Source organism: Leucopleurus acutus (genome assembly GCF_964270905.1).
Source record: "Leucopleurus acutus genome assembly, chromosome: 10".
In the NCBI taxonomy this organism is placed as follows: domain Eukaryota; kingdom Metazoa; phylum Chordata; class Mammalia; order Artiodactyla; family Delphinidae; genus Leucopleurus; species Leucopleurus acutus.
The window spans coordinates 95188207-95213996 of record NC_139153.1 but is presented as its reverse complement, the minus strand read 5'-3'; the positions used below and the strand labels follow the sequence as shown (position 1 = coordinate 95213996).

The 25790-nt window shown below is 49.1% G+C and overlaps 1 protein-coding gene across 1 annotated transcript in view; it reads right to left on the bottom strand.

Annotated features, from left to right (window-relative positions):
• The window catches only part of GFOD1 (Gfo/Idh/MocA-like oxidoreductase domain containing 1), a gene marked incomplete at its 3' end in the record, with an annotated part of 95732 nt that extends 71075 nt beyond the window's left edge, over positions 1 to 24657 (bottom strand). Inside the window, exon 1 of the mRNA XM_082848328.1 lies at positions 24374 to 24657. Coding sequence (XP_082704454.1) covers positions 24374 to 24626 — 253 coding nt within the window. The 5' untranslated portion in view covers positions 24627 to 24657. The remainder of the gene's footprint in view (positions 1 to 24373) is intronic.
• Between the last annotated feature and the right edge of the window lie 1133 nt (positions 24658 to 25790).

Sequence of the window (25790 nt, the reverse complement as noted above, 5' to 3'; positions counted from 1 at the left end):
ATTACCCCATCACCCTCACCTGATCCCCCAGTTGTTCGTGGTGTAACGTCTGCCTCATCGGCCCTCTGCGGACGTCACTGCCAACCAGACTCCACGCGAGCCCCATAGGACCGTTCTTCTAGCTTGACTACTGCTTACTCCTAAAGCAGGGCCAGGCGAGACCTGGGCAGAGCAGGACTGAAGGCTGGTGACCCCCGTGGCTCAGCCCGGGGAGGCCCTCATGCCACAACAGACAGGGGTGTCAGCGGTGGCCCAAAGTGCAGCCTCCCTGCCTCGCAGCAAGATCCCAAAGGGTCAAGAGGAAGCGAGGCTTCTCGTAGGATGTTGTAGCTTTTAAAACACTGTAATGAATAGCGCCATGACGGAGGAGGCTTATTCCACTTTCTCTTGCCCATTTAAATACACGTTAACTTTTGAACTACATACTGCAGCCACCTCTCATCCTTTCTAGAATAAGCAAGACTCGAAATAAATATGTAGAAAGAGCGCAATGGCTCTCTTGCTGCCCGTGATCAATCCTGAACAGAATGTGAGGTCCCGTGCCTGCACCCCTCCCCTACCCCCACCCCCCACACACGCCAGGCATATGGTAGCCTCCTGGGAATAAAAGCTTTCATATTCAATCACCGGGACACTACTGAATAGAATGAAAAGTTTCCATGGATTTTTCAAGTAAGGACAAGAGACCTCAAAGAGACTTGACTGTCCCAGCAGAAGGTGCTGAGCTCTGCCCCTCCCCCTACCCTGGGGGACCCGAGCCAAGGAGTTTGGGGAGCGCCGTGCAGGGTACTCGGCCTGCTGACACATGGGGGAACCTTCCCGCTCCTCCCTGTTCCCACGACTAATAGGTGACTTTAGTGACCCACATGGCAAAGTCAAAGATGGGTCTTTCCAACATAACCACGAGGCAGAGGGGCAACACTGCCTACAGCACACAGCTGTGCAGACAAAAGACACAGCTGCCCGGATGGAAAGTGGGAAGGACCAAGGGGGGCTTAACCTCCCACAACATGCCCCCTCCCATGGATCCTGAGTCAGACTTCCCAGAAGCAAGTGGGCACCCGCTAGGGATGTGAGAGGTGACCTGGAAGTCCCGTAATCTTCCCGAGCCTAAAATGGAGAACGGTTTCTAGAAAGTTCTACCGCATGTAAAACTACGCCCAACAGGTAGCAGGTGCTCAGTCAGTGTTTGGAGATGATGATTAAGAACCTGCCACCAGCAAAGAGCCAACCAAGGAACTCGGCCCTCCCTGCCACCAGTCCCCATTACAGCAGAGTAGGGGCCAAGGGTCTCCATTTTTAACAAGCCCCTCATCCACCCCCAACCCAGGATCCTCAGAAACACTTTGAGAAACTGATGCAGAAAAAAAAAAAGTCACATGCCCGGGGAATGACAGAGCTGGGACTAGAGCCTGTGTCTGGATAACATTACACTTGATACTTCTCCTATGCCAGGAACATTATTGATTATTGATGGAGAGCAGGTATTTCCCACTAAGTGTTAGCAACCATCTGTAACAAATGCCTGCAGCTGGATGTGATTCAGAGTAAGCAAGACAACCTCAACATAGTTCTGAACTGGACGGTATAACTTATGTTCTTCGGAAGCGGCCGCTGGCCTGTTCTCGCGAGAAACATGGACACAGAGCTTTCGCTGGCTCCGTCCTCAGTGCTCTTACATCATTCGCTTGGGCTCCTTCCATGACGACCTTCAGTGGAAAGCAAGAAGTATTTTCTATCCAGGCAACAGCAGAGGTTCCAGACACGATTCCTGGAGGTCACACTGGGGGTCAGTGGTTCAAAGGGATGATTTCACTGCTTCCCAGCAGCCTATCCCCTCCTACAAGCCGAGGGACTGTGAGTTCTTTGGGGGCAGGGACCCCAACTCACTCTGTTTCCAACAGATTCGAAATAAACCATTTGCTGAGTCGTTGCTGAGCCCAACTTGAGTAATTCCAGTGGGTCTCCCCCAAGGCCACAGATGGCTGGTATTGGATGGAGAGAAAAAGGGAATTCCATCACTCCTCTGGCCGGCCCCAGAATCTGCCTTAGGTTTCTGTTTCCTGCCTCTGGGTGGTGGTCACCAGCGACGCCCATGTCTACGGGTTCCAGGGATGTCAAAGGTACACAGTGAGTCACAAATACCTGAGGCACAGCGGGTCACCTTGAACTTGTCATGCCTGAAGTTGAGAGACAGCTCAGCAGAGCAACCTAAGAGGCCAAATGGCAGCTTCAAATGTCGACTCTGACAGTTTCTCTTTTGTTCTGGTTTCTTCTGTTCTGTTGTTGTATAACGTCTATTTTTGATCTCCCAGCTTGATTCTTTGTTAGCAGGGTCTCCATCTCATCACGTTCTGGGTCTCCTCTGCAGCCACTGGCCGAGTGTCTTGTACATGGTGGCCCCCCCCCCCCCACCCAGCCCATCAATGCTGCTCCCGTGGCAAAGATGTCACAAGGAAAGAAAAGTACAGGCCAATATCACTGATGAACATAGATGCAAACTCCACCTCGTGTTTTTCCATCCACTGTCAGCTCACACCTTGCACCCTCCAGAGCAGGGCGGTGCCACTCAGCCCTGGCATTGCCATTCCTCCTTCAGCTGCTTCCTGTCAGCTGGATCTGCTAGGGGTGTGCTGCTGCTTTCCCCTTTGTCTGGTATGCACGAGGTACACTCTCTCCTTTACCAGGAGCTCCCTCCCTCCGCCTTCAGAGAGAAAGAAGGCTCCTGGCTCCATCGCTCCACCTCGCCCCAGACTCAGCTCTTCCCAGAAAACACACGAGCCAGCCTCAGTCTCCACCAAGAAAGCCAACGAGTGGAGGACTGGCATCCCCAGCTCCGGAGTGATGTTCACCAAGGACGCCATCGTGTGCCTCACGCACCATCTGCATGTACCATGCATGGTGCAGTGAGTCATCAGTGTTCTAGGGCACAGCAGGCCACCTTCAGCCTGTCAGGCCTGAAGCTTAAAGCCCCAGCAGCAGATCTGGGTTCTGCGTCTGCCAATTCCTAGCTGTGTAACATTGGGCAAGTTACTTAACCTCTCTGTTTCTCCATCTATAAATGAAGACCACCACTTCCTCAGAATGTGGTGGTAAGAATTAAGTGAGATGCCTGGCACATGACAAATATTGTACTTTTAACAAAAAGGGATGCATTTATGTGTAGTGGCATTTGATACAGCTCACCTTCACTGCTATCACTGCACCCTTTTAATGCTCCTCTCATTACCTATCCACAGAGAAAACAACAAGCAAACAAGATGACTGCTCCTAGCAGCCTGCACCATGTAATTCCAATCAGGGGCCGGTTCTCTTGATCCCAGTTTCTGAATGTCACGAGTTAGGGCTCTTCCGAGAACTTCTGTCCCTCTTTTGACCCTCCCATCGGAGCCGAAATGAACTGGCAGAACATCTCAGCTCAAATCCGGGCTCAACACAGAGCAACAGGCTTGAGCTGCTCGCTCAGTTCACCTTCAGTCTGGTCAGCTGTGGGGGGACCTGCCTGGGAGAAGAAACCGCTTTCTGCCGAGTAAAATGAGCTGACTCAGGTGCCCTGCAGAGTCCCACCTCAGTCAAGGCTGACTCTTCATTACCGGAACTTTCTGGAGAGTGAGGAAGACATCACTCCTCCCCCCACCCTTTCCCAGATCCCTTCATCTTTTCTAGCAGTGCCCTGAGGTCAGTGAAGTAAAGGGTCTTTTCCAATCCCAACTGCTTGAATTTAAACAAATTCTGTCCACCAAACCTCAACTGTAATCACTAGCTTTGCAAACCACATACAACAAAAAAGAACACAGCCTGAGGGTTAACCTCTGCACCCCAATTCCCACAGTCCTCTTGCTTTGGGCCGTTACACCTGTCCGGGGAGAGGTTTCCTCCACTCGAGAAGAAAGCCAAGAAAGCAACCAGTGGAAGAAAAGCACCTCGTGTTCAGGTAGCAAATGCCACCCGGAGCCCAGCAAGTCGGTGAAGATGGGTTGCTAAGATTTCATTAAGCAAAAAGCATCTCTCTTTTCAAACTGCCAAGTCACACAGGTGAGCAATTAAGCAACTGAAAGGGAAGAAGGGAAAGGTTTCCTAAGGACCATTTAAAAATGCAAAGCACGTTATCTGTAACACTGTGCAGGGCACTTAATTAACTACGTGCCCCAAGTAAGCATCTAGCCTGGCTTTCCTGACCACCAAGACTCCAGAGAGGTGGAGCTGGCCAGCCTTTGGGTGTGGATGTCCCAGGGGTGTGGGTGAAGGTGGGCGCTCACTGCCATAGAGCTAGTTAGAAGCAGGGGCAGGGCAGTCCCCCAGATCTGGGCTGTCCACCACTGGAGCCACCAGCCACCGGCGGAGACTTTTTCAATTTATTAAAATGGAATAACTTGTAAAATTCAGTTCCTCATTTGCACCGGCTGCATCTCACGTACACAATAGCCACATGGGGCCAGTGGCTTCCGCATTGGACAGCGCAGGACTGAATGTTTCTGTCAGCACAGAAAGTTCTACTGGACAGCACCCCTTCCAATCACGAGACTCCCCAAGTTCTTTCCAGTCCACCGGGGTTTGGGTCTCACGTTCACCGCAGGTATGCATCCTTCGAGCACTGTGAAACTGGGTCAGTGGGACAGACCAGCTTTTCTTCTTAATGCAACAGCAGAGGATAGAAAATATCATGTCAGTATCATGTGCTGATGACATAAGGGGAAGTGTCAGGTGATAAAACATTTTCAATTTGATTCCATTTCATTTACATACACACACGCGCGCATGTATGCTCTGCATATCAATATATTTATAGTTTTCTATCTACTGGGCCACTATGTAAAATATATTTCTTCCTGTGGTCAGGGTCAGAAAAAGTTAGACCCTCTGCACCAGAGCGTGCTCCTTGTCCGTAGGTATTTGGGTGCTTTTATCCCCACTCCCCTTCCCCTTTTTCTGGATGACTCAAATCACGAGAGAGTGAGGTCGAGTGCCTGCTGCAGAGCGACACACATGAGTTTTCCTCCAGACCTGATTTACCCTGTGTGCTCTTACCCTGTTAATCCATTGCCCCTGGGCACCGAGCCAAGAAGCTGGAAGGCCCAGGCCCTTGTCTGGGCTCCAGGGCCCACACACGGGCAGGGGCAGAGGGCAGGGCGGGCAGACAGACCCACAGCGAAGCCGATGCCGATTCTGTGGCTTGTGAAGTCCGGCTCTGCGACATTTACAGCCGAACAAAGAACTGTCAGATCGTCAACAGCGAAGCTTAAGAAATGCCCAGAAACCATTCTAGCTCCATTAGGCCACACATTCCTCCCACTCCGGCTGTAGTGCTATTGTTCACAGAGGCCAAAAGAAACTAGAATACCCTCTCCCTCGTTGAGGTGGTTAATTTTATGCATCAACTTGGCTAGGAAATGATACCCAGATATTTGAGCAAACATTACTCTAGATGTTTCCGTGAAAGTGTTTTTTAGATGAGATTAACATTTAAATCAGCAGACTCTAAGTGCATTATTCTCCATAATGTGGGTGGGCCTCATCTAATCAGTTGAAGACCCTTACTAGAAAAAGACTGATTTCCCCTTAAGAAGAGGGAATTTTGCCAGCAGACTGCCTTCAGACTTGAAGTGCAAAACCCGCTCTTCTCTGGGTCTCCAGCCTGCTGTCCTGCCCTGCTGGTTTCAGACTTGCCAGTGTCTACAACTGCATAAACCAATTTCTTAAATCTTTCTCTCTCCTTCATTCATATACATACACACACACACACACACACACACACACACACACACACATACATATATACACACATACAGTTGACCCTTGATCAATACAGGTTAGAATTGCATGGGTGCCCTTACAGGCAGATTTTTTTCAATAGTAAATACTACAGTCCTACACAATCCACGGTTGGTTGAATTCATGCACGCTGCAGATACAGAGGGACTGTGGAGATGGGCGGCCGACTATGTGTTACATGCAGATTTTCAACTCTGCCGAGAGTTGGCACCCCTAACCCTCACGTTGTTCAAGGGGCAACCGCATACAAACACACGAACACACATCCTGTTGGTCTGCTTCTCTGGAGAAAGAGAAGTTTCCCGAACTAATACACACTCAATATTCTGCCCCAAAGAAAAAACCCTCCTCATTGTTCAAGGCATTCTCTCAAATGCCACCTCCTCTGTGCAGCAACCCCTGATTTCCTCTGCCAACATAACTGCTGCTTCTTCTGGGCTCATTTCTGTAGTATACTCCTTGTGCACATTTTTGCAAACATAATTCTTAACTAGCCTTGTACCAACGTTAAGATTTAGAATCTAAATCCTGTTATTCAAAGCTTGGTCCATGAACCAGTGGCATCAGCAACCCCTGGAAACTTGTCAGAAACGCAGAATCCCCATCCCAGACCTAGGGAACCAGAATCTGCCATTTTAACAAGATGCTCAGGTGGTTTATATCACATTAAAGTTTGAGAAGCCCTGTTTTAAACAAAGCTTCGTAACTTTGAGGAGCTTTTAAAAATACCAATTGCTACCATCAGAGGCTCTGATGTAATTGGTCTGGGACGCAGGCTGGGTACCCAGGATGCTGAAAACCTTCCCAGGGGTTCCTACTGTGTAGCCAAGCTTGAGAACCATCATATAAAAGAAACCCCTCATTTTATAAGAGGAATTGAGACCGGAAAAGTCAAGAGACGGTCAGGCTGCAAAGTGAGTTACCATCAGGAACCGGCCCCCCGCAAGGTTTCCTGTCTCCCTAAAAACGTAAAGGAAAGAGAAAAAGATCCATGTGCACTGTCAGCAAATTTAAAACGAAACCTGGATCATACGACGCCCATCGGACGCAAGTCACTGTCATGACACCAAGCAACTCCTCCGTAAAGAGGCACCAACAGGATCCTCTATGAACACAAAGAACCACTCGGTTTAGGCTGGATCTCAGGAACCCTTCCCATTTTTAATGACTGTCAAACATTGAAACCAAGTGTAAAATTAATGCTGGGAAAGGTGGAGTCACCCTGCTCTAGGATGACCCAAAAATGTCCTATGTAGACACAGATCCTTTCTCTATTGGCGCCTTTATCTTCCCCCGGCCCCTGATTCTTTGCTTATGTAATTCCTGTGCAAGGTACAAGATGATATTATTGCACTGCTTAGTGTTCCCATACGGCACGGATTTTTCATCTGAGTTGGGAGATGACAGGAAGAAAAGCTGGGAGGAGTAAACAGAGTGATTTTCCTTTCAAACCCTCTCTGCGCTTATCTTTACGCCGACCAGGTGAAGCCCACTAATTCCTCTGCCAGGGTTATGATCAGTAACACCAGGTTTTCCACCCAGTCTATTCCCATCATGTGCTCTACCTTTTAGGAAGGGTGACTGAGGTGCAGAGGGAGCCCGTCTTGGGCGGACACCAGCGTGAAAAGTGGCTGCACCCAGACGACGGCTCATGAATGACAGGGTGACATTCTCTATAACCACCTCCTATAAACTGTCCCCAGAACAAGTTCTGACCTGGAGTTGCTTGGAGGGAATATGCCTTTGATCTGCTGCTGACAGTGCAGTAGTTCTTCTTGGGCAAAACTACATCTTCCCTTAGTGCTGTGGATGACGATCTGCTGCACGAAGCACCTGCAGACAAAGCTAACCCAACCTCCTGCGCTGATACACTTGTGCCCAGAAATCACACCAAACCCACTGAATTACTAGCTTGGCAGCCGGTAGGAGCAGCTACCTCTACAGCAGTGATAATATGCTCTCAGCAGTGATAATAAAGGAAAAAAAAGAAACCCACACCATCAAGGGCACAATGCGCACGGGCGGGTGTGCATGAGCACACACACGCGCACGTACACGCACACACACACACACACACACACACAGAGGTGCGCACACAACTTAGGCTAACAGCCTTCCCACCAAGCCACACCAGTCGGGCCACTTTGCCCCCAGAACACATCTCCCTTGCAGATAAAGGGAAACTTTATCTTCCTGGTATAAAGGAGAGCTGTGTGTATTTGTGTAACAGATTAAAAAACAACAGGTCAGAGTAATCAACCATGACAGCGGTAGTAATGAAACAGCACTTAAAAATATTGACCAAACCAAATCACTTTGCCCAATCAGTGCCATGCTTTTAAAGCGAGTTGTTGGAATAGATCTACCAGGTGGGAACTCTTATACACTTGACTCCGGCGCCTGCATTTTACAGTGAAGGTAATGAAACGTCTAGAGAGGTGAGGTCACTCACCCAAGGTCACAGCTAATTAGTTGTGCTGTCGGGATAAGAATGGTCTGTCCAGGCCCCCAGGCCAACACCCTCTGGCTGCACCACATCCCCACCAAAGCCCAGGAAGGAGTTCCCGAAGACGGTGAAGCGATGCGTTTCCCAGGACAATGTTCTGAAGCTGCTCACCGGCTACCCCAGCACAGGTCTGGCTAAAGCGAAAACTTCCTGCAGAGAAAAGGGTGAGTGAAAACTGGAAATACTTCCACTGCACCATCCCTATATTTCTTTGGAGGGCTGAAGCCAATAAGAGCTTCACTTCCCATCCCGGGGCAAAGTCAGGAGGCAGCAGAAAAGGATGGGGCTGCCCCAGCTCCTTCCAGCAGCGTTTGGCCTTTGTCTGCACAAGGTTAGAATTACAAATAAATCACCCTAGAACCAAGAGCCTATGGCTTCTCCCCAGATTCATTCACTCCCAATTATCAACAACAGCAGAGCTTCTATACCTTCATACATCCACTTCCACTTCCTGGAAGACTGCCTTTCCCCTTCAGCGGAGGCTGGACTAATTTTTACACATCACAAACGTCTGCACGTGCCTGGAGACAGCCGTCCCAGATTCAAAGGGTCTCAGAATATAAGAACTGGAGGGTCATTCCAACCAAACATTTTTCCCCATGTTACTGTCTCTTTCTGTTGAAAAAAAAAAAAAAGAAAGAAATCAATGTATTTTTTCCATTAAGACCATATTTTTAAAAACTGAAAATCCAGAGAAGAAATAAAAATCCATATTCCCACAGCCCCATGATAACCAGCGTTAGAATTCTGGCTGGTTGCCTACCAGGCTTTAATCTTCTGGGCCTGTGTGTTCTAAACAAGGCTATCACCATCATATACAAATACTTCTGTATCCTTCTTCTTTACCTACCATTATATCATAAAAATTCCCCACACTGCTACAGTCTTCCTCTACATAATTCCAATGGCTACTTAGCATTTAATCAACTATATTTACCATATTTACCTAACTGCTTCCCTACTGTGGAACATTTATGTTTGTTTCTAGTGTTTCATAACGTAAACAAGACTTCACTGAACACTATTGTGTGTGCGCGTTTTTTCATCGTTATTATTCGAGGTTATTTCCTCGGGAGAGCTTCTCAGAAGTCAACCTCCCATTTTTTTCATTGTTGGAGAAACACAGGCCCCGAGTGACTAAATGTCTGTTAAGGTAAAAAGAACAGCCTCTAGGGACCCGGGTTCCGTCCTGACTCAGCTGTCAACGATTAGCTGTGTGAACACCAACGAGCCAGTCAACTCCTCTGAGACTCAGTTTCCCTTGGGTGTTAGGGGATAGGTCCCTCCAAGACATGTCACGGTGTCTCTGTCCACCATTCCACACAGCCTCCCCTGAGACACCAAATCACCGGCCCGTCTCCCTTCTATCTGTCTGCTTTTCACACCAGCTGCTCAGAAGGACTTGGTCGAAGCCCATCGTGAGACCAGACTCATTTATGCAGACGGGGCCATGCAGGCCAAGCCTACGACTTGCAAACTGCGGCAGCCACACTGGCTGTTTCTCCCCCGGCCCCGGTCCTTGGCGCGCTTGCTGAATCCAGGTCAGCTGTGGAATTCAACAGCCCTCCCTTCATACCTGAGTGAGCTGACCAGAGGGCAGTGTGACAACAATAAACACACCCAGGCCCGTGCTTGGGGACTTCCCAGAATTCAGCCATGCAGGGGAGGGAGCTGGCCTGAGTCTCCTATCAGGGTTCTCCAGGACACTAAAGAGGCCGCTGTGCCTGCGACCGTTAGTCACATCCCCCATGGGTCCCTGCAGGTGAAAACATGGCCCTCGGCCCAGAACACACGGAACCCAGGGAGGACTACCTCGCTCCTGTTTCCACCTCGTCCACACAAGAGTTTGCCATTTATTTTTGGCCTCTTTCAACAATGAGTTATAATCAGTAGAGAAGGGGAGACAACGAGACAACATTTTCTCAATCTCTCAACATCCTGTTTGACACATGCAGTTCCCCAGCTACTGTCCCCACAGTGATGGAATAGATGACGTGAGCTCCAATTTAGTCACCATTTCCCCCTTTTCATGCCACGTCTGCGAAAGCCCTATGGACTCTGCATATGGCGCACGGACTTTGCAGCATATCGTGCCGGAAAAAACGCAAGCTTCCGAGTCAGGCAGTCCTACGCCGAGTTCTGATTCCACTTCTCCTTAGCTGGGTGAACCTGACAAAATACCCTGTTTCACAGAATCTAAGCCACCAGTGCCAAGACCTATGATGATTTTACTTCCTACCAAGAAAGAAAAGCCACCGCCAATGAAACTACGACCTGACATCGATGACAAGTCAGGTCCCTATTTTAGATGTTGAAGTGTGAAAAAAAATGTGTCTTAGAATCAATGATTGTGACATTTAACCTCTCTCCAATTCAACTTCTCACTTGTCAGATGGAGACGCTAAATGCCCACCGTGAAGCTTGGTTGTGAGGTGGGAGTGAGGTGACACTTGTGCCTGACTCTGGACCTGGTATGAAGTACTCAATAAAGTGTTAGTTCCTCATCTCATTCCAAAAGGGATGGGTAGGTTCTAGATAGATGATAAGCTCTTTTCAGAATAGTTATCATATCTTATATGTCTTTGACCTCTTCTCACCCCCAATGACCAAGAACAATGCCACACACATTGTAGGCACTTAATAAATGGATTGTGAATACAAGTATTGAACTAGTTTGAAAACTGATAAACGCCCCTGTTGGAGGGTGTGACCCCTGCAATCCCACTGGCTCCCCCAGCACCTGGAGGTGATGAGCACACCTGGCAGTGTCATCCTGGGTCACAGGGGCCGGAAAGGAGAAAAGCAAATGCCAGGTGCTTGGGTGCACATCCCCCGTGGAACCCCCCATGGGCAGGCTGTGGACGGCGGCCCACTGCACTGGGGTCAGCACCCGTGGCTACGTCTCAGGTCCACAGACAAACGCGGCACTGTGGTACCCGCAGGCCTCGCAGGGAAAGCCGGGCTGCCTCAGTGCCCTCGATATGAACGGCTGTGCATTTTAAGTCAGACAGGCTATGTCTGCAGGGGCTCTAAACCTGTCCCCAGGACTCCCTGAGAGCAACACTGTGCCATGTAAACAAATGTCCCATGTGGGTGGTGCTGGAAGGAACAAAAGTTCAAACAAGCAGAATCGTGTGGCATTGGGTTTTTTCCCCAAAATGTTTACACCTGCTGCTTTTTTCTCCTCTGGTGCCCCAGCTCTATTGGAAAAGGAGGAGAGACAGAGCAGGGAAAAACAATCTCATTTTCCACCACCCACTTTCGATTATTCATAGTCTTGTAGGAGATGAGAGCGCTGCCAGTGACAAATTTAAATGACAAGTCTTCTAAAATCCTGACGTTGCGTGTGCGCTCACACCCTCGCAAAGGCACTCACCGCTCCCTCCAAGCTCCAATTAGCTGGAATTTCACAGACCCGATTCCCTAAGGAACACTCACACAGATGGGTATTGCTTTCACAAAGTTAGTGGGACTTGAAGGGGAAAAAAAGCAATAATAATTACCAAAATAGTAATTACCTATTCGCTGAGGCTTCACGCTTGAGTGCCTGTATAGCCTCTCCCCTCGCGGGAACGGAGGACGGAGGGGGCGGCGGCGAGAGGAGGAATTGAGTGAGAACGTTCATTTCGCCCAGAGCTGCAGAGTGTTGGCCATGGAGAGGAGAGGGAGGCAGTATGCTCCCCCATGCCCAGGCCCCAGAACCGGCAGGAAGTGTTCTCTTGGGTTCTCTCGGGATTAAGGGGCCTGAATCTAGTCCCTTCCCCCACTATCCCCAGGTGCAGACTCTAAGTCCTTTGGGCTCTACATCGGCCAAAAGCACGGAAAACCTCAGGGGGTTGCTGAGAGGCTAAGGAAGCGTCTCTAGCGAGAGAAGCTGCATTCCTGGCCTGGCATCACTCAGCCTCATCTGTGCCACCTGCTACCCAAAGCCCCTGGGAGGACCCCAAGGTGGGACATAGTGTCATTTATCTGGTTGTGCACTCCCGACAGTGAAAGGGGATTTTAGGAGGCTTTCCACAGCACTTCTCCTTCTTATTAATAAGTCCTTACTAATAAATAGGGAAAGTGGTACCTACACGTCATTAAACATCCACTAATTACTTATGAGACTTCAATAACCCACACTATGGACTCCCCAACATCCCAATCCTGGAAAAAAAAAGGAAACACACCCAAAAGTTTGGATTTCTCAAAAATCCCTGTTTACATCAAGCATCAATGGCTGCTTTGTTCACAGCCGAATCCCCAGCCTAGGGATGAGGGCTGTCCAACAAAAGTTTCTACAATGATGGAAATGTTCTATGCTGCGGCGTCCAATATGGTAGCCTCCAGCTAGCCACATGTGGTTTTCGAGCGCTTGAAATGTGGCTAGGGCAACTGAGGACCCGGATTCTTTATTTTATTTAGTTTTAATTTATGTAAATTCACAGAGCCATGTAGGGTGAGTCACTACTGTATTGCAAAGCATAGATCCAGAGAGTGCCTGGTATACAGCTGGTGCTCAATGAAGATTTGTTCAAGGGAAGAATGAATGGACAGTGGCTCACCGTAATGTCCCGATTAAGCAGGATGCCCATGTTTTTTGAGCACTCACTTTAAACAAATCCCTGTTTATGTCTACAACCTTCTGAGTTAGGTATGTTTATTATCTCTGTTTTACACATAGAGAAGCAGAGGCTCAGAAGAGTTAAGTGGAGAACTGCCAGCCACGTAGAACGTGGCAAGGGAGGACTCAACGCCAGGCCATACGCAGGATGGGGCAGCCTCTTAAAACTAGTCAACTTTTCCCCTGATGACAGAAGCGTCTGGATACCTCACTTTACTTTCTACAGATGACACCAAATTCAACATTTTTTTTGGAAACCTGGAAAAGGAAAGAACTTTTCCTTATGAAATACAGCAATGGATATGCAGAGTGTCAAGGGTGGGGATCTTCTGAGAGCTTAGCCAGCGCGCTCACCTAGCAAGGCCCTGTTAACTGACTCTGGGTCTCAAGCCAAGAACTAACTATACATGCCATCACTGGGGCCGTTCCCTAAAACCATCGCCCACGCGGCAGACTCCTCTGCCGTGGCTTCCTGGTCATCATCTCCACAAGTTCTCACCTCCTAATGCTGCCAAGCACGTCCACCTCTCATGCACTGAGTGTCCTTCTCCAAGGAGAGTCCTTCATCTCTTCTCACACGGTGACTCACAGCCCCAGCCCGCCTTGCCCCTTGGACCACAAGGGCCTCGACCGTGTAACAGAAAGACACCCACCATCCGACACAGCACAAAACCAGAAACCGAGCACGACCTATAGTGGTCGACTACAGGAAACATAATTTTTCCTGAGTGCTGCTACAGAGCCAGGTGGTTCCCTGAAGAGGATTTTACATCACAGAGGCTTCTACAACTCCCTTTCAGTTATTTAAATCCGACCCGCTGGTCCCATATGAGCCCCACCTCCTCCAAAGGTTCTTCCCAAACCCTTCAGCCCTCAGGAATTCCTCTGTCCTCAGCTCTGAGGCAACATCCATTATCTGCAAGGCCACCTCCTCAGGGACCCAGGCTGCCTGAGGGGATGGGCGCTGGGGACCAGCGTGGCCTTTTCTCACAGGCGCTGTGCATTTTAGCTCTAACCTCAAACTCCTCCCTCATCAAAACAAAAGCTCATCAATGAACCTGGGCCAGCCCTTCTAGAGAACAACATGGCAATACTTCACCCCCTATCAGAGGAAGCCCCTTCCAAGTCTCACTCTGTTGCATCTCCCATTCCATCCACACAGAACTTTTTTTTTTTTTTTTTTTTTTTTGCTGTACGCGGGCCTCTCACTGCTGTGCCCTCTCCCGCTGCGGAGCACAGGCTCCGGACGCGCAGGCTCAGCGGCCATGGCTCACGGGCCCAGCCGCTCCGCGGCATGTGGGATCTTCCCGGACCGGGGCACGAACCCGTATCCCCTGCATCGGCAGGTGGACTCTCAACCACTGTGCCCCCAGGGAAGCCCCACACAGCACTTTTTATGAAGAGAATTCTGTTCAAACATTTTCTCTACTTTTCCTCTTTGTTGTAGCACCCTTTACAGACTGGCACTGTCAGGCTGCCCGGGTAGCCAACCCTTAATCCAATACTGATATTTTGGGGTTACTCAACTGCCTTAAGCAAACACTTCCTGCCATTGCAGTATAACGATTCATACTGTACTTAATCATATGTTTTGTTGCACTGCTGTGTGCTTGTGTACGCTTATCTTCTCTCAAGAACAAAGGCCATATCTTTAAAGGCTATTAAAGAAAAATAAATGAAAAAAAAAAGAGAGAGAAACACTCTCCAGACACTGGACAAAATAAGTAACTGTAACTGAAAGGTCCTAGAGCATTTCTGAAAATCTTCAAATTGGGAATGTCCCTCAAAGGGTGTTCTGTATCTCATCAGGGCCCAGGGCAATGCGGGAGCGATAGTGTCAGCATCCGTTCACATGATTGTCTCGCTCTTTTAAATAGTGAACCATTCCAATGAGTATTTGGCAAAGCTAATTTCACTTGGGATGGAGAATTAGTTCAGCTGTATCTAGTTCCAAAATCAAAAATAGAGAGAAGTCTTTCAAAGCCCCCAGAAACCTACCCCTAACTTAACAACATAACAAAATCGTAAAACCATTGCTACTAACTCAATAACAAGATGACAAACAACCCCATTTAAAAATGGTCAAGAGATTTGAATAGACATTTCACCAAGGAAGATATATGACTGGCTAATAAGCACATGAAAAGGTGCCCGACATTATTAGTCATTAGGAAATGCAAATCAAAATCATAATGAGATACCCCTATGCACTATCTATAATGGCTATAAGCAGGAAGACTGACAGGATCAAGTGTGGGTGATGATGTAGAGAAATTAGAATTCCCTACCTAGCAAGTAGGAATACAAAGTGGGACAGCTGCTTTGGGCAGTTTCTTAAAAAATTAGACATACCATATAACCCATCAATTTCACTCCTAGATATCTGTTCAAAAGAAATGAAAACATGGGTCTACCAAAGACCTGTATGCAAATGTTCACAGCAGCATTATTCACAATAGCTAAAAACTGGAAACAATACAAATACCCATTGAATGGTGAATGGTTAAACAAAATGTGTTCTATCCATACAATGGAATATCACTTGGCAATAAAAAAAGAATAAACTCCTGATACATGCAACAACACAGGCTAACATCGGAAACATGCTAGGTGAAAGAAGCCAGACTTAAAAGACTACATATTGTATGACTCCATTTATACAAAATTGCTAGGAAAGGCAAAATGTTAGAAACAGAAAGCAGGTCAGTGCTTGCCTGGGGCTACGAGTGAGCGCAGGAATTGTCCAAAAACAAGCATGAGGAAACTTTTGGAGATGTTGGAAGTATTCTAAACCTTTTTGTGATGATAGTTTCACGATCATATACGTTTACTGAAAATCATGAGATCACTTACAATGGGTGACTTTAAGACATATAAATCATATCTCAGTGAAGCTGGGGTTTTCATTTGTTTGTTTTTCTAAAAAGCAATGCTAAAGCTGCAACTTAATCTGGGGCTTCAAAACTCCAGTTTCAGTTTATGGATATTACGCTAACGACAAGAGCACCTCAATAGCCTAAGGGCTATTATCGTTGGAAATTGGAAATTTAAAAAACAGTTCATATCATTTTAATGTAAAGTCATTTTTCCACGTTTTTTTCATACTCATTAACAATTCTCAAGGAAAGTCTAAACCCCAAGGCATCCCAGACTTGCCCAAACCTGACAAACTCTCCCAAAGCCCTGTTGACAGGTGTAGAACCATCAGGGCGAGGGGTCAGCGTGGCTCTCAGTGGTGCGTGTGGCCAAGTCTCTTCCCAACATTCCCTTTGGCTTGAGTCTGAAATAAAAAGAACCCCCCACCCCCAAGGTCTTCTGGCTTAGAGAACTATGTTCAGTGAGTGCTCTCCTAGGGGCCCACACCCATCAGCTGAGCTCCCCAGAGCTGCTTCTCCACCAACAAGTCTCTCCAAGCCCACGTCTGTGTGACACGTCTGCTGGGTGTCTCATGGCCCAGCTCGACCGGCCAGGTGGCATTGATCCAGCCACAATCTGTACTCATCAGGATTCCCCAGAGAAACAGAACCAATAGGATATGTATACATGGGGGGGCGGGTTGCTTTTAAGGAATTGGCTCATGCCATGATGGGGCTCATGCCATGATGGGGCTCATGCCATGATGGGGACTGGCACTTTGCAGGACAGGCCAGCAGGCTGGAGACCCGGGAAGAGCTGATGTCGCAGTTCCCAGCAGGAAAGCAGCCTGAAAGCAGAAATCCTTCTTCCTCTGGGACCTCAGTCTTTCCTGGCTCCTTAGAGGTCCTAAGCTAATACTTGAACTCAAAGGGTCTCTGTCTCCTGGTGGTCCTCTGCTGGCACATGCCACACGGGAGGTGGCACTCAATAAGGCTTGCAAACCTACAGACGACCATTAAACTCCATGGAGTGGGTCACGTTTACCTGCTCTCCCATCACCGACTTTCAACATATGCACACCCTACATTTACTAATCCTAACAAGGTTGGCATCATCTCATCATGACATATATTCTTCTCTCTGCTGTTTTACTGCGGTCATTAGAAGACCAGCAAAATGCCAAATGTGTGTTTCACAAAGTAGGTAAAGAACCTACGTAATTAAGAAATGTCTACATCTGTAGAGTCTTCACCCAAGTCTATGTTCTCATAATCAGCACCTTTGTGGAGCGTGGCCCAGCTCAGAATGACCACTCAATCCCTCCACCTCCACTGCCCTCCAGGAGGGTGGTCCCCCACATTGCGAGCTAATCTCCAGAAAGACTGAGCCGGGAGATAGCATCAGGCACAAGCAGGGACACCTGGGGTGGGGAGCAAGGCGAGGACTGCACTTTTCAGGTGGCTGAACCGGTAATATTTCTGTTTGGGAGCTACATGTGGACAGTGTTCTGCCCATCACACGAGCCCAGGAAGCAGAGGAGGCTGCTCGAAAGACGGATGGGTGATGAAGGCGACACATGGAGAGAAGGAGTGCACAAAATGGTAAAATTCCAGGAGTTCATGGTTTCCAGGAACCTACTGAGACCCAGCTACATCCCTGCCCCGAGTTCCATGAGACAGCCCTGCATCCTTCCCACGGTGACGATAAAGCTTCCCAGGAGGATGGTGAGTTCCTGGTAACACCATCGGCACTTTCTAGATCACGTATCTGTGAAGCAAGGACTAGATTTTCAGCCAAGACAGCACCTGAAGCTTGGCTTGTGCATATTTCCTTTTTAAAATAAAAAAACGTTTAACTGTATTTTCTGAGTCTAGCAGAAAGGAATCGTCTCATGAGAAAAATGAGGGAAAATAAATCTTCAGAAGCACCGTTTGGAATAGGCTAAATCCCTGACCACAGTGGGAAGAAAGAGAACTAACGTTTATTGAGTCTATGCAGACAGCTAAGGGGGGGCCGTGGACTAGGTCTTTATCTACCCCCCTCATTTTAATTGTCATATCAACTCTATATGATAGTATCTTTAGCTCCATTTTATTGATGAAAAAAATGAGGCTCAGGAAGGACATTACCTCTCCCAAAGCCACACAGTGCCACACTGCCAAGTTTTCCCAGTTAGTTTTGTGTATCACCACATCTTAAATCATGATGCTCTTTGCTGGACCATGATTTCCGTGAATCAAAATATAGAACGAATTGCCTGTATATTACGTTCTCAGCGAAACCCTAAAAACATGCTATTTACTCTCACTTTTGTTGTTGTTCTTTCCCAGTTTCAGGTATCAAAATGTCCAACTTCTTCATTTGGCTTCTCCCTGCTCCAATATAAACTTCTGCAGAACTGTACATTTGCAAAGCCAGATACCATCAACAAAATAATCACTCACCCAAGCCTAATTTCAATTAGATAAAATGAGGCTGGTGATGCTTGACTTTTCCTAACAGTAAATAGAGTCATTTCTGTTATTTACATAATGCCCCAGAGCTTCCTCAACTCTAAAGCAAATCAGTAGACCGAAATCATTTCTCTCCACGTTCAGGGGCGGAAACTTGGAGAAAAATGCAATCACATTTACTACAGTCTTCAGACAGGCATAGATAGAGAACAGACTTGAAGGAAGAACAGGAAATGCAGGGTTTGCTGGAGTTTCAGATGGCGACTGTCAAGTCCAAATACACAATTTCATTATCTGCAGCCCTATCTCTGCTAGTGTGGCAACCATGACCAGTGCGGCCCCGTTTCCTTCCCGCTCTCTCAGGCCTGTCCCAGCAGCCCTTCTCAACCTTGAGCAATTTGCTGACACTGTGAAGTAGGGCAGAAAAGGACATAGCGCTCCCAGTCTGCGGCTAATGATGCCAAACAAGTTGGGGCAAGACCAGTGTGCAGCAAGGTCAGGGCTCAATGAAACTCTGCAGCCTTATTCACTATCCCCAAAGCGCCATCCATCCCCCAGAGAGACTTTCCCCAGGGAGCCTGCACTACTATCTCCAAAAACCAGGGCAGGGACCATGAAAACAGACGTCGCCACATGACACACAAAGGCAACAGGTGTTTTAACACAGCTCCCCTGCCAGGTGAACGACTCAAGGCCGTGGATGTCTTCTTTTCCCAAAGGCAGAGAGCCATCACGCCTCTGTGTCTGGCTGTGGCAGCATCCAAACCACCTGGGAGCTGGATGGAAATTCTGAATCTCAGGTCCCATCCTGGAATCTGCATTTTGACAAGATCCCCAGGTAATGCAACCGCAAATTAAAGTTTGAGAGGTACTGTGCTATTGCATGCAGGACAAAAACGTTCTGTATTGATCGACACATCCTCTTGATAAGCCAAACATTCGTTCATTCGATGAAAAGCATTCGTTTGGCGTTCAAGAAATATTTACAGTGTGCCTATGAGGTGACTCAGTGCCTGGCACTGTCTAGGGGAGATAAGGCAACTGGGTGAGCCAAGCAGACAAAGGCTCTACCCCCTCAGAGAACTTACATTCTAACTGGGGAGACAAATAACAAAGAGAAGAACAAGCAAACAAATGAAAGAGATTACCGCCAACTGTGATAAAGAGTTCACGTAGTCATTCTACGAGCACACTGGCGTGTGCAAAATGACATCTGCTCTCGATTATTCATTACAAGTTGCAAAAGGTTGGAAACAGGAGAAAATACTGGCAAATGAATCAACGGACAAAGGATTCATCTCCAAAATATATAAACAGCTCATGCAGCTCAATATTAAAAAAAACAAACAACCAAGTCAAAAAATGGGCAGAAGACCTAAACAGACATTTCTCCAAAGAAGACATACAGATGGCCAAGAGGCACAGGAAAAGCTGCTCAACATCACTAATTATTAGAGAAATGCAAATCAAAACTACAATGAGGTATCACCTCACACCAGTTAGAATGGGCATCATCAGAAAATCTACAAACAACAAATGCTGGAGAGGGTGTGGAGAAAAGGGGACCCTCTTGCACTGTTGGTGGGAATGCAAATTGATACAGCCACTATGGAGAACAGTATGGAGGTTCCTTAAAAAACTAAAAATAGAATTACCTTATGACCCAGCAATCCCACTACTGGGCATATACCCAGAGAAAACCATAATTCAAAAAGACACATGCATTCCAATGTTCATTGCAGCACTATTTACAATAGCCATGTCATGGAAGCACCTAAATGCCCATCGACAGACGAATGGATAAAGAAGATGTGGTACATATATACGATGGAATATTACTCAGCCATAAAAAGGAACAAAATCGGGTCATTTGTAGAGACGTGGATGGACCTAGAGGCTGTCGTACAGAGTGAAGTGAGTCAGAAAGAGAGAAACAAATACCGTATATTAACACATATATGTGGACTCTAGAAAAATGGTACAGATGAACTGGTTTGCAAGGCAGAAAGAGAGACACGGATGTAGAGAACAAATGTATGGACACCAAGTGGGGAAAGTGGGAGGGGACGTGGTGGGATGAACTGGGAGATTAGGATTGACATATACACACTAATATGTATAAAATAGATAATAAGAGCCTGCTGTATAAAAAAATAAAATAAAACGAAAACAAAAGTTTGGAAACAACCTAAATGTTGAATAATAGGGAACTGCTTAAGTAAACTTTGGTTTATCCCATACAGTGAAATACTACGCAGCCAAAAACAGGAGCGAGGATACTTTTACCTTCTGAGTTTTAAATACACGTCTATGTGTATATATACACAAATTTTCAAGATCATATTGTTGCATGGTAAAAGCAAAGTATATAACAGTGAGTATAAGATGTTACTAATTGTGTGAAAAATATTTTTCAAATTCTCGACACACATATTCACCAGTCCATACTTAGAAAAGTCATCAAAAGGAGACAACAAAACTTATAACCGTGATTGCCTCCAGTTGAAGGATGGGGCTGGGGAACACCTCCTCTTCACTGTGTACTATTTCAAGTGTGTTAGAGCACTTGAAACTTGTACCACGTGAATCTATAACCTATTTATAATAACTAAGTAAAAGCTACTTTTTAAGCAAATGCATTAAAGTAAGCGCAGGAAAAGGTGGAAGCACACAGTGCTGAGACTACAGAAGGGTATGGGTGGGGGGCGGGATGGAGGAAGGGTAAGGATTCCGGGAGGAGATACCACTGGGGCTGAGGCTGGATGAACAGGCATCCACCACACACACGAGGCAGAAGGGTATTCCTGACAGAGGCAGGGACACATGAAGGAACAAGGGCCTTTCCAGGAAACACCTGCAGTTTGGTTTAGCTGAAGCGCGTGGGGTTCCAGAACCACCAGCAGGACATGAGGCTGGGCAGGCTCGTCAGAGGCCTTGCCTGTCATGCCGAGAAGCTGGGGCTTTTCCTAGAAGTGATGAAATGGGGGAGCAGTAATGGGATCAGGTCTGCAGTTCTTCAAAGTAATTCTGGCAGCAGAGTGGAAGGTGGACAGAGGCAAGGGTGGCGAGGGGCAGACTGAAGCCTAATTCAGATGCAGTCAGGGCCTAGCTCCTTCTACGGAGGAAGCAATGATGCAGAAGAGGGAACAGATACAAGAGGGACGAGGGGTTGGCATCAACCAGATTTGGGAACTGATTCCATGAGTGGGGTAGACACACAACAAAGGATCCCTCCAACCATCTCACCTGGGCTGCCACTCTCTGACAGAAGTAAGTGCAAAAGGAGCAAGTTTAGGGGATGGGAGAGAAGCAATGACTTCGGGGGACACATGTCCTTGAGCAACTCAACTCCAGCCTCATCTGTAAGATGGGGCAAACAGCTACCTTCGAGGATTACTTTAGTCAAGAAATGAAACATTTCATATAGAGCACTTACCACGCTGCACACAGTAGGTACATAAGAAGAGGCAGCCTGGATGCTGCAGAGATTATACGTTGCAGAAACGTCTCTCCAACAGAGAAATGCCTAGTTCGCTTAGGAAGGGACTTCAAGGCAATTTTTAGAAATCAAAGGAGGATGTTGTGATTCAACTGACTGCAAGTTTTATGCCTCCATACTGGTCGCAGCCCCTCGCCTCGACAGGCCCATGACCAGTAATGGATCCAGGGCCGCAGATCTCTCACCACTGCCGGGCAAGCAACTCAAAGGAGGACAGGACGACAAGGCCAGGACTAGTCAAGGTTGGCTTGTTTCAACATTAGGCAACCACTGATATCTACAAACCTCCAACGGCCAGACCGGCCCAATAACTGTTCGGGGGTTTTTCACTTCCTGTGTCGTATGTGTTGAACCTCTAACTGTGACAGCACACAGCACACCAAGATGACCGCCCCACCGGGTACTCGCAGGTACAATGGGAAGAAGAGCCACGTCTGGGGATTTTCCACTGAAGATGAAGCCCTGGGACAAGCCTACGGTCCAACCACATGTAAACCCAAAGCCTCCGCGTTTCCTACAAGCAGAGACTACCTGAGAATCAGATAGTCTGATCACCTGTGAAATCAGGAATTAAAAGAAAAGTAAAAAGCCCAAGACTTAGCACGAAAATATAAACAAACCCCTATTCCTCAGTCATGATGATTAAACCAAGGCTATTTCTTACGCCTGACACTTGGTTTTGAAAAGGTAACCCACCTCAGTCTTGTCAAAGAAAAAAAAATAATCATAGGGGTTTTTGAAAATAAGAACAGAAGAAGTATCCAGTAGTGTATAATTTGTGCCACTTCCTAAAGCCAGAGCCCCCAAATGCTTTCATGGCTAAAGTACCAGAGATGGTCAGAAAACAGGAACATCCCTGCTTCCCAAATTGTCACCCTCCAGAAGACATGCTCTAGGGCTGCTCTGCGGGTCTGACCTGGAGGGCTGTGCTGGGGTGGGGATGGGAGGGGGAGGGCGGTGAGGGGGGGGATGTGACAACAAGGTCTTTCTGATGTGATAGGTCGTAAGCCCTCTAGCAGAGACGGGGCTCTAGACGGACCCATCTTACATGAATTGCCCTCCTAGATTTATGCTATAAGATGGTGATCATTTACTGAATATGTACAGATCCACTGTGAGCACAGACGTAAGCTACCCAACGTATATATTCGATCAAACAGAAAAGAAATATTGGCCAGAACCTAATGACATTCCATTCAAGGCCAAAGAAAACAGGCAACAAAGGTCAGAAGCTTAATAAAATTAACATGAAAACGGACAGCCTTGGACGGTCTCCTTAGGAATCTTCAGATGTCCCATCCGAGTCAACAACAGAATGGAATGGCCTGATGAAAGTGGTTTTCTAGGGAGAAAGAGTTCTACATTCTGGTCATAATTCTCGGAAGATAGAATTAAAATATATGTACATGTCACCTACCCTAAATCCATGCCTGTTTTTAAAAATAAAACATTCTTTCCAAGATTGCATAAATTACCCTTGGTTTCTGTTCCTTCCCAGTTCTTGCCTTCTAACTCTTTTGCCTTCTAAGCTTTGTCTCTTTCCTGGCCAACAAAAAATTCCAACTTTCAAGGGTGGGCAATAACATTTTCTCGGGACCTAAGGAGCGAGCAGCCTTCCTGGTTCGTGTGAGGACTGCTGATGGACAAAAAAACATGCACTTCTTCCTCTGGGCACGGCAGGGACTCTGATACTCTGCCCTGAGATGGTCCAGTCGGCCTGGGTTAGGTGGGGGAACCCGACGGTGAAGGCTGGTAAGCTCACCCCCAACCTGCCTGTCACCAGGCCTAGGAACTACTCCTGCGGGGAATTAAGGTGGGACTATTGCATGCTTCCACGTGAAACTGGCAGCATGGGGCCTTTCCCCACACAAAGCATCCGTGCCTCTGGAACTACTGCGCTCATCCCCTAAAATTCTAAGATCCTACTCCAAATCTGCGCGGAAGACAATTCTCGAGCTGCCGCACTCGAAAGTTAACTCCCTCTGCTTTTATCAAATTAGTCTTTACTAACCTATGACCACCACCACCCGCCACGAAGACGTCCTAATAGATCCCCCGCCCCCATCCAACCACTCTCACCATCCTTGCTTTCAGCGAAGAGGAAATAATTCCAGCTAACTGTCACATCTCTATAATCTCCCACTAAACTAACTCCCAGCAGGAAGAAAGAAACTATCCTAGCAGGGCGCCACAGCTGCTGACTGTCAGGCAGTCGATCGCCCCCAGGAAAACCCGAGACACGTGTGGGCCCTTTATTCCGGCGTTCCAGGGCGCGCACTCGGCTCTCGCAGGCGCGCACGCACGCACGCACACACTCGGGCACTGCACACTCAGCCGGCGACTTAGTTTTGTCTCCCTCAGAGCAGCCCGTCCCCAACCTTAAGAATTTCCTCAGCCTGGTCGACTTCCCCGGAACACACGCGCCTCCTGCAGCCTGGGCGCCACGCGCGTGTGAAAGCGCGCCCGGGTGGCGCCAGAAGGGAGAAGGGAAGCGTAGGTGTGGGGAAGGCCAGGGATAAGGAAGGAGAAAGCTCCGAGTGGGATGTGGGATCTCAGGTGCCCGGGTCGGCGTAGATGCCATGTAAGCTTCCGGGATGAAGAGAGGGCAAGAGGAAAAAAGAAGCAGGGGATGAAAGGAGCGAGGCTGGGGATGGGGTGGCGGAGGGGGAGGGGTCGCTCACCCAAGGTCTTGACTGCGATCTGCCTGGTGAGGGGCGGCGGCAGGTTGATGCACACCAAGTCCACGTCCTGATGCAGCAGCACCTCGTCAATGCGGCTGGTGTAGAAGGGGACGCTCATCTCCTTGGCCAGCTCCTCCGCTTCCTCCTGCGTGCGGCCCCAGAGCGCCTTCACCGCGAAGCCCTCGTCTTTCAGCAGCGGGATGATGACACGGGCCGTGAGGCTGGTGCCGAACACGCCCACCCCGGGAAGCATGGCTGCTCCGGCCCGCCTGGTTCTGCTTTCAGCTCGGATCTCCGGTCGAACACGCGCACGCACAGCCCTCTAGCCAGTCCCGCAGCCGGCTCGCCGCGGTGCGCCAGCCGCCGTGCACCGGGCCAGGCGCCCGGGTGCCCAGAGCGCACCGAGCCGCAGGCGGAGCAGGCTCGGCCGCCTCAGTACGGTGACTGCTGCAGTGTCCACCACGCGGGGCTCCAGTCCTTCCCGGAGGCAGCGGTAGGGACCCCCCGAGGCGCGCCTGCGGCCCCGAAGCCCCGCGGAGCCCGGGCTCAGGCGGCGTCCCCGCCACAGCGCGGGCCGGCTGCGTGCGCCCCGCCGAGGTCGCTCCATGGCCGGCTCATCCCCGCGCCCGTGCCGCCGCAGCCGGGACCGGCTCTCCCCCGCGTCGTTTCCGCAGCCTGCGAGTCGCACGCAGGAGCCTCGACACACTGCCACAGACCGGACCGGCCGGGCTGCGGGGGTCCCCTTCCTCCCCGCCCGCTGCTCCGAATGAAATGCACTGGCGACCAGCAGGAGGCCGGCTAAGCTGGAGGCTCGGAGGGCGCCGGGCGTGGATATGGAGCTGCAGCGCGGCGGCGGCGGCCACGACCTGGGGCCAGCCTTCTCATTCTGCTGCCATGTTCGCTCGCCGCGCGGCTCGGGCGGCCTCGGCCCGGGGGCAGGCTAGGGCTCCGGGATCCCGCGGGAGGGCGGAGTTGGCGAGTTTGGCCGTCAGCGGCCGGGGGTTCCTGCCCCGCCCCCGCCGCAGCGCCGCGCGCCATTGGCCGCCGCGCACCGCCCCCGCCCCCGCCGCCGCGGGCTCGGGGTGCGCGCTGCGCCCGGGCCCAGAACACGCCCGGCTCCTTCCCCGCCCCACCTAGCTCGCCTCCTGCCCTTCACGTCTTCCCTTTCTTCGCCGTCCACCACCTCCTTCTTCCCCTCGCCTCATTCCAAGCCCCGCCCCAAACAAGCCAATACATCTATCGAGTCAGGGCGCGCCCTAATAGGCTAGTCATCTGTGCCTTGCAAGAGAGTAGCGGGCGCCCGGGCCCAGAGAAGGCCGGGGCACGCGGCCAGGTGTGAGCAGCGGGTAATTACCACCTCCGCTCCGAGAGCGTTTCCTCCGTGCCGGGCATCACGCTAAAGAAGCTTTCCTTGCAT